This window comes from Humulus lupulus, chromosome 7, assembly GCF_963169125.1.
Source record: "Humulus lupulus chromosome 7, drHumLupu1.1, whole genome shotgun sequence".
In the NCBI taxonomy this organism is placed as follows: Eukaryota; Viridiplantae; Streptophyta; class Magnoliopsida; order Rosales; family Cannabaceae; genus Humulus; species Humulus lupulus.
Genome location: NC_084799.1, coordinates 180,057,647 through 180,067,781, shown reverse-complemented (window position 1 = coordinate 180,067,781; position 10,135 = coordinate 180,057,647). Strand labels below are relative to the sequence as shown.

Sequence of the window (10,135 nt, the reverse complement as noted above, 5' to 3'; positions counted from 1 at the left end):
TAAAAATTGAAATAAAAATATCAATTGTGGGATTTTTTTTAATGACGTTCTAGAAATATGCATGTGTACTTAAAAAGAAGATTTTTTTTGACATATTTTTATATTTTTATTATTATATATTTATGAAAAATATATGTACTAAAAATATATATTTTAATTGTCACCAAAACTATATTTAAAATCATATTTATATTTTTCGGATTAATTTAATAGAAAAATTGAAAGTTAGTTTGACATTAATTGTAATGTAGTTGAAAAAATATCTTATTTAAATATATTAATAAAAAAATATTAATTAAACTTAAAGATGTTGAAGTGGCATCTTAACGTATATTAATAAAAAAATTAATGTGTAACCGTGTAATCTCTTTTTACTAATTAAGATGCAAACAAAATAAATAAGTTTGTATATTAGTAAATCAATTTGTAAAGTATTATTTATGGACTTTAATATTTTACATGAATCAGTTTATGAATTTATTTTTTAACATATATTAATAAAAAAAGCTAATGTGTAACCGTATATCCTATTTCTACTATTTTAACAAAATCAATCACGACATCCCAAGAAACTATTAAATTTAATTTAGCTCATGTAAAAGTTGCAGTGAACAGAATTGTAACTATATTTCTAGTTATAGCTTTACTTTTAAATTGGTACGTGCGCGACTCCATTTGGTTGAGTTAACTTATGAAAACAGCTACAATATCTTAATGGCCATTTGTAAAATATAAGGTCATGATTCATATTTTATTATTATAATAAAATATTTGTTTCTAATTTTGTAACATATATTAATAAAAAAAATCAATATGTAACCGATAATCAAATTTATTATTTTTTCTAATATTTTAACATATATTAATAAAATAAATTAATGTGTAACCATTCTTTGTTAATTATAAAAATTAAAGATATATGAATATCTTATTTAAATTTTTGTAAGTTTATTAGGTGTTAAAAGTATAAATAATATATTTTTCTAATAATTATAATAATAATTAAATTACTGTATTTATAATGATAACTGCTTCATTTTAGTCATAATATATAAATAATATTAAAGTAAGAGATCTAAATTTTATTGGTAGTTCTGGAGTGAGCCTTAAACAGCCTATTGTCAATCCAATAAAAATTGCACATTATTAAATCATCATAAACTATATGTGTAAATGATTAAATATCTATTTTTTCGCACAAGAATAAGAGTGTGGTCTATTTTCTTATTAAATAATAAAAATATTTTTTGAATTCCATAGTTGAATAATAAAAAAAAATAGAAATAACACTAAAAACTAAAAACTAAAAAATGTATCCAAAAAATAATATATTTTTTTCTTTATTGAGTATTTTCATCATCCCTAACTTCATCATGACCATCAACCATTTCGTTTCTTCTCTTTTTTTTCTTGTGATAATCTCCATCAGAATCTTCTAAATCATTGGCATTATGAGGATCTTGTATAAAATTATTAAACAAATAATTAAATTATTTCCATTACATATTTTGCTTACAAATTGAACTTAGCATAAGTAACATTACCTTATTTTTTCCTTTCTTCAATTGATGTTGTTGTTCCAATTTCTCATCTGGCATGAAAACCTTTGATATAGTAAAATTCTCAAGTCCCTCTTTTAAATTATAGTCATTCAACCTCAACTTGTAAACAAAATCTTTCCCACAAAGGCTTTGAATCTCTACAGGAACATCATTATTATTTGAAGACAATTCATTAAACAATTTGTGCGCTGATGTATCTAGTAACTTTTCAGCCACAACATTAAATAAGACCAAAGTAGTGTTTGCAGTTTTGTCCATGACTTTTATATGTATTTTGTACCTACATTTGAAAAATAAATTAGAAAAAAAAACAAATAATATAGTGATCTTTTTTATTGGAAGAAAATCTAATATAATTTTCTTACATCACAAGAGGGTAATCACATTCTTTTTTGCAAGTGTGACACATATAAGCACCATTTGTAGATTTAACATTTTTTAAGCAAATTTTGCATGAGACATAGTACCATCCAAATGAGTTGTCTATTTCTATAATTTTGCCTCTCAGAGTAACAATATATTCCTACAATGAAACAATTAGTATTTATTAAAATTATAGGACATAATGAATGAAGAATACAAGAGAAAGGCAAGAGGCTAATAAAAAACCTTCAATTCACCACTCCAATTAGCTTGTAATAGTTCTTCAATGGTCATCCTGTTCTCGAACATATCTTCCTCAAGGGTAGTCTTATTCATATTAGAACTTGCAATAGTTTTCACACCATTAGAGATGGTGGAAAATCTTTCGATTAATGATGGTACATAATCTATTTGAAGATTTATGTAAATTTTACTTGCACTTGTGGTAGAGAAGCTAACTTCACCTATTTATGATAAATGTAAATTAACATATATATATATATATAATTTTTAAATATTAAACATTGGGATCTAAATAAATAATTACTTCGAAATTTTTTAATGGTTGTAGAAGTTACTATCACAATAAATGGACCATCATCTTTATTGTACAAATCTAGATTGAACGTTTCCCCCAAGTTTCCCCACAAAGTAATCTTTGATGTGATCGAACTATATATAAAATTTTACAAAAGTTAATAATGCAATAAATAGAAAAAAAAATTACAATAACAAACATATATATATTTGTAATATTACTTTTATGCATTAACTTATACTTACTAATTTGTTAAAACTCTGATATCTCTTTTTTTCCAACCACCTCCAACAATCTCAACATCACCCACAGCACATAAACATCCGACAACATCTAAACAGATGATAGATAAATAAGTTTAAAATGTTAGAATATAAAGATCAATAATTTAAAATTAAAACTTTAAAAAATAACAAACATTAATAATTAAAGAACCTGAGAGGATTGTGTTATCATTAACACACAAATCAATCAAATTTGGAGATATGAATTGAAATTCATTGATTGGAATGTTCATCATTCCTTCTTCTAGCCTCTTAAGCTTAGTTGAAACCAAAAAAATAATTTTATGGTCATTTAAAAGTGGTCTACACTGCCCTGTGCTTGCAACAACTTTGAAATTATTTACACTATATAAAGAACCCTCACTCAATAGGTGCGTGAACTTAGACACTAAAATTTTCCTAATTGTTGCATGCATTAGATTAGCCTGTGACAAAAACACACAATATATTAATTAAATATAAAATAATTGATAATATAAAGAAAACTGAGAAAAGAAATTTTGATTCAACCTTCTCATCTAGAAAAATCATATCCATACTAATTAATTCTCCATTCTTCTTAGTATTGACAGACTCCCACACTCTACAAACTCTGATTCTTACCATCCAATCATCTCTATCATTGTTTAAGTCGGAAAGAAAAGAATACTTCATTATGAAAATTAGTGAATGAGTTTAGAGAGAAGAAGAGAAAAAAAAATAGAGTAAAAGAAAATATGAGTTATAGAGAAGGTGTAGAATATATATATATACATAAAATTATGAAGAGATATTTATATATAATATTATTAATTTATATAATAATTAAATGGTATAAAAATTAAAATATGGTTACACCATAATAATATCACGTACTTCATATTTTTATATAATAATATATAGAGGGGTCTAAAATATATATTACAAATTAAAAAAAAATTAATGTGTGTAACCGAAAATATAAAAATCTAAACCAAATAAATAAAACATCTGTATGGTTTACTTAATAATGATATTATATTAAAAAATCTAAACGTGGCTTAATTAATAACAATTGATAACAATTGATAAAAATCTAAACGTGGCTTACTTAATAAAAATCTGAATGGATAACAATTGATATTATACTAAAAAATTGATAAAAATCTAAACGTGGCTTACTTAATAAAAATCTGAATGGATAACAATTGATATTATACTAAAAAATATATATTACGCATTTTTAATTAATAATATTATAAATTAGTAACAAATTACCCATTCAAGGCACTTTTTCTATTTTTTGTTAATAATAATAAGTCAAAAATTATCTTATATAAATATCTTATTTAAAAATTTGTAAGTTTATTATCTTATTTAAATTTTTGTAAGTTTATTAGGTGTTAAAATCAAAGATAATGTATATGAATTTAAAAATAAAAAAAAAATAATGGATTTTGTAAATGAATTAAAAAATTAGATTAATGGAGAAAATAGAATTATTGCTTTGAAGAGATTGTAGAATGCCACATAATCTTTGTAAATGAATTGAAAAAATAGATTAATAGAGAAAAATAATTAGTGCTTTGAAGATATTGTAGAGAGATAATGTATATGAATTTAAAATTTTAAAAAAATAATGGATTTTGTAAATGAATTAAAAAATTAGATTAATGGAGAAAATAAAATTAGTGCTTTGAAGAGATTATAGAATGCCACATAATCTCAATTGGCATAATATAATAAGAAAAATGGATGTATAGAGAACCAAAAAACTATTACGTAATTTTTAATTATCTTAATATGTGTATATATTTTTAATTGTTAACATATTAATAAAAATAGAAAATGAATAAAAAAAATTAGAATAAATGAGAAAATAGAAAAAGTGCTTTGAAGAGATTTTAGAGTGCCACGTAATCTCTTTGAAGCTCTCCTTTATATATATATATATAGATATTATGAACTATTTCAAAATATATAAGATTTTATGAAAATAATTTTCTTATAGGATTTAATTTTCACATTCATATTTTATATGAAATTTCTTTCCATTTGGTACAAAATTACCTTTTTATAAAGAAAAAATACCAAAATTTTTAACACCCATACTTTATTAAAATAATAAAAAATATATAATACATCTCCATATTAAAAAATCAAATCAACTTTAAATTTTAAATTTTAATTTTTATTCTCTTAAACCCAAAATAATAACAAATAATATTAATACTAAAAATAAAAAATTATAAATTATAATATGTTTGTACTTAAAAAAACTAAAATATATATAAAAAATTGTAACATTTATAATTTATTTTATACTTATTATTTAGCTAATATGTTGAAAATGGGTGTGAACAAATATAATTTTATCACTAGTAAAGTTATAATAAATATATATTTAGAAAGAATTAATTAAAAAAGAAGGGGTGTAGAAATGTAGATAGAAAAAAAAAAGGGTATGAATAGAAGCACACAAAAAAATCCAAAATCAGAATAGGGTTCATTTTAAGAAATTGGCATCCCAATTTTTATCTTCTCACTTCTTTTAATTATTTAGTTATTACCAAATATATTATTTTAACATCAATAGCATCATTAAATATTAACAAATAAAAATAAATTATTCAGAACCTTTAAAATATATAATATATCACCTGTATATAAATCAAGTAATTATTTTTAATAAATAGTTTTATAAATACAATAATTTTTACAAGTATAAAAACTAAATATTGTAATTTTTACTAATGATTTGATTATGATAAGATAATTTTTTTTAAAATTTTAAATTACTTATTGTTATACCAAAAAGAAAAAGAAATCAACTATTAAAAATGCATTCTGTTGACTGTGTTTTTAGCCAACGACGTGAGAACGTCAATTACGACAAACCTTCAAGAGAATTTAAATAACACATACAGTTCAAACAAGAAAAGTAAATAACACACAAGATTTTATAGTGGTTCAGCCCCGATCAGTCGGTAATAGCCTAATCCACTTAGAGTTGTGATTATAGATCTGTACTCAAGATTAGATGGACTGAGTCAACTGAGTTTCTTCAGTACAGATTGCAAAAATACAAGAATTCTTTCAAATATCAGCACTTTCTCTCTCTAGAATACTCATACCCAAATTTTATCTCTCTAGAAAGAAGAAGCAGAAGAAAGCCCCTCTTTAATCCCATAAGCCCTCTATTTATAGGCTTAGGGTCATACATACGGTATCCCCTAGAACCGGGATATTTTATTATACTTATTACATTTAAATTACAAAAAAACATTCAAAATGTAACAAACCCCCCATTTGTGGGAAGAATGAGAGATTCCCGCATATCTTGTTGAAGTTGTTTCTGGGAATCTTGACTTAGTCCTCCTCTAGCTAGTTGATCCACCTCCTACTGACCACCCATGCAAGTGCTGGTCGGACATGTGCATGGTGGTAGGACATGTTTTTGTGGGTTGAACAAGTGCATGGTGGTAGGACATGCACTCCTCTCCTCTAACATGGCACTCTCCTCCAGCATGTCACATCTCTCCTCTAACATGGCACTCTTTTATTTTGGCAACCATGCACTTGTTAGACATATGTATAAAGACCAAATTCTTGGGCTCTCCTCGGACCACATCCTTGGGGTCTCCTAGGACCACTCTCTTGGGGTCTCCTAGGACCACTTTCTTGGGCTTTCCTCGGACCACACCCTTGGGATCTCCTAGGATGCACTCTCCTTAGCTCTCCTAGGAGCACATCCTTGGATTCTCCTAGGATGCACTCTCCTTAGCTCTCCTAGGACCACCCCCTTGGGGTCTCCTCGGACCACACCCTTGGGATCTCCTAGGATGCACTCTCCTTAGCTCTCCTAGGACCACCCCTTTGGAGTCTCTTCGGACCAAACCCTTGGGATCTCCTAGGATGCACTTGGCTTGGTTATGACATCTTTCAAGCAGTCCAAACCCTTCACCAGTCTACCGGGTCACTTTATCACAACTCTGAGGAGTCAATGTATTTATTGACTATTAATATGTCTTTTACTGACCATGTACTACCACTTGTCACCTTTATTGCCACGTCATTGATTTCCAATTTTTGGGGATAACACCTTCCTTTTAGGTTTTACTAAGCATTGTATGTAATCAATGAAGGTTCTCGTCATGCGACAACCTCTCGCTAAGACAACAAAGTTTTAGAGTGATAGGTTGTCGCATGACAAGAACCTTAAAGAAGAACTCACATTGAAAAGTCTGATCTCGGCTGATATTCATCCTCCTCAAGAACCTACAAGAAAAAAGTCTTGAAGAGAGGAAGACATCCCCTCAAGTAGTAGGTGGTAAAGTCTCAGAGTTTACCCATTTTTTCGTCAACTTACACGGAGTAATAGATAAAAAGTTGTTTTGTGTATAAAATCCAAAGTGGAATCTCTGTTGTGAATAGTGAACCAAAGAAAGAGAAATAAATGCGATAATAAATAAAAGAGACACATGTTTGTAGTGGTTCGGCCCAAAAAGGATTACCAACGTCTACTTTAGTTAGTGATATTTATTATAACTTCCTAAAATTCATAATAAGGCCCAGTGCCTTAATTAGTGGGCCAGGAGGGCCTAATTGGATTTATTTGTGGTTTTATTGAATATTTATGTGATTATGTGAATTATATGAGTTATATTATAATATGACTGATTATGCATGTTTAAGTGTATTAAATGTGCTTAAAGATCCGCTTTTGTTAATGATAACTCTACAAAATAGAGTTATTTTACCACATTTTGTAAGCCAATTGTTGTTTAGTTCTTGAGTTTTTAATTGGTTTATTAAGTTTTTAAGTAATTTTGAATTTATTAGTCTTATTGTATTTTTCTAGATTTTTATATGTTTTTATAGATATTTTATTGTATTATGTTGGAGTTTAATTATTTGAAATTAGTGTTGTTAGATTGAATGCTAAAAATGTGATTTTATTGAAATTAAATATTATGTAAATTAATATTTTCATGGAATTTATATGGTATATTTTATTAGTGAAAATATTTAATTTTAATTTAGTTTATGATTATTTTGTAGGAAACATATTGCATTATTTTGAAAAAAAATGAAATAAGTAAAAAAAATAAAAGAAGTGAACCAAAGTGGCATTTTTGAGAGAGAAGAAAAAACAAAGAGGAAGCCAACTCCCAGGCCCAAGCTCCACCCCAGGCCCGACTCTCCAAAGCTGCCCCTGGGCCCGCACGCCTTAGCCAAGCCAAGCCAAGCCTCCCACAGGAGCCCAATTGGGCCGGCCACCAGCTGCTTCACTCCTGGGCCCGCCTGCTGCCCCTGGGCTCACATGCCTCAGGCAGCCCAAGCCTCCAAGCCCACGCCTGCCAACCTCCCTACTAGGCCCACGCCTGCCACAACCCAGCCACCAATTGCCTCCTCTCTTGAGCCCATCAATTGTCCATTTGTCCATTTGTCCAAAAATACCAATTTTTTACCCAACTTTTCTACATATTTCACCACAAAATCATCATTACACCCTATAATTTACTTCTACTTGCCATATTATTATTCATTTAATTAAATTGATTAGTTTAATACTCTCCTTTTTTGCTATAAATAGGTAATTTCAAGACAATTTGAGAGTGCTTAATTTTTTGTTACCATCATCTTTTCTACCAATTCTCTCCTCCATTTTAGTGTTTTTCAAGTATGTATTCTCTTTGTTTTGTAATTTCTATTGTAGTTACGAGTTTCTAATCTTTTTAAGATTATTAAGGTGATAATGAAACAATATGTAAATAGATAGTATTTATTTTGTATGTTGATTTCTCATTTGTGCAACAAAGTTTATGAATTTTTCTTCTTTAAATATCTTCTTTCATCTTAAATTTCATGTATTTTTTATTGTTAGCACATATTTACACTTTGTTCTTCATTAGTGCAAAATCATAATATTATTTTATTAAGGTGTGTCATTAAATTGTGCACACCAAATGTTTAGAACAAAAATATTATGTTTTGCCTTATAAATAATATTCATTGATTTATTTGTTGTTTCTTTAGATTGATTCACACTAAATACTTTGAAATTATATCTTAAAAAGTGAAGAAAAATCCTGTATTTCTAAAATAATTTGTGCTTAAATAGAATATCTAATTTGAATAAGTGATGGCTTGATTAATTTCTACTATTACTAAAACTTGGGAATCAATGTACTTATAAATATTATTGAACTTATATTTTGTGGATTCTATTATATTTGTACGCCCTGAGTATCAGCACGTACCATGTTGAGGCAGCTCGGGAGAATCGAACTAATAAAAAAGTCGTAAGCAGTACGCCACGTGTTCACCATTCATTCAGGTAAACCTGGATGATCCCCTGGACGAATAGCTCGAATTGATGGATCCTTTAGCTGCTTATCACTTGGAACCATTGTGTAAGCATGACATCAAAAGGCACGAGCTAGCACTACATTAAGCTCGTGGTACATCAGAGGCCTGACATACCCTAGGATCTTTATAAAGTCAACCACGCAATATAAACGTGCGTATAACAGACATCACGTGTCTGTTTTATTCCCGAATTCCCGGGTACGCAATATAAACGTGCGTGATCAGACATCCCACACCTGATTTAGGACATGTGGCCCATTATCCATTTTTACCTACTAATTAGACCACACTTCAATGTAAGGTTTAGATATTAATCATCAGTGTCACAAAGATGACGTGAAGGATAAAGAGATCACGGGATGACCCCAATGCCTACTCAGAGATCATTCTCCTATAAATACCAAGGCCCTGGGTAGTGCAAAGGGTTGGATTCTTCTTGTAAGGCAAATACTATGTAAAAATAGCAAGAAGAGAGAAACAGTAATAATATTGACTCGTGGACTAGGGGGATTTTAACCTCCTCCGAACCACGTAAAAAGAAGTGATCACTTTCCTTCTCTTGATAATTCATTGCCAGCATCCTTTAGTATTATCATTTTCTTATTACGGTTTACCATTAAGCACCAATCCATCCTAGTTATTCATATAATTCACTGTTGGCAAGAAACCGCGTCAACAATCTTAATAATAGTTCTTCTACCATCTTGTTTACAATTATTAATTTAGTTATATATATTGTCTTTAATTTCATTATGATTGCCTTTATTTTATTTTCTTGTCACAATATCTCATCATCAATCTTTGGAGCTAAGTAATAATTTATTTAATTTTGGTTTAAATTAGTTTTTTTTTTTTTTTTCATTTTAGTCAATTTCTTTAGGTTCGACCTCGTGTTTACATGAACACTATACTCTATATACGATCTGTGCGCTTGCGAGTTATAAATATTTAAAACATACCCATTTTGGGTCCATTAGTTAAAAATGGGTATATTTGTAATTTTGACCAGGTGAGGGTATAATTGTGATTATATATGTATTATATAATTGTATTCACAT

At 28.1% G+C, this 10,135-nt stretch overlaps 1 protein-coding gene across 1 annotated transcript; it reads right to left on the bottom strand.

The window, feature by feature from the left end:
* Positions 1-1,340: 1,340 nt before the first annotated feature.
* On the bottom strand, positions 1,341-9,118 carry LOC133792413 (uncharacterized). The gene is made up of 7 exons (XM_062230318.1): positions 9,052-9,118; positions 2,709-2,796; positions 2,473-2,597; positions 2,172-2,389; positions 2,030-2,085; positions 1,517-1,842; positions 1,341-1,459 (listed from the first exon to the last, which is right to left on the bottom strand). The coding sequence occupies exons 1-7, from the start codon at positions 9,116-9,118 to the stop codon at positions 1,341-1,343; spliced, it is 999 nt and encodes a 332-aa protein (XP_062086302.1).
* Positions 9,119-10,135: the final 1,017 nt, after the last annotated feature.

Coding starts and splice junctions, on each gene's coding strand:
- LOC133792413 (XM_062230318.1), bottom strand. CDS start 9,118: ATGGTTCCAAGTGATAAGCAGCTAAAGGATCCATCAATTCGAGCTATT. Junction 2,390..2,472: donor AACCATTAAAAAATTTCGAA/GTAATTATTTAT, acceptor TATCATAAATAG/GTGAAGTTAGCTTCTCTACC. Junction 1,460..1,516: donor ACTTATGCTAAGTTCAATTT/GTAAGCAAAATA, acceptor ATTTTATACAAG/ATCCTCATAATGCCAATGAT.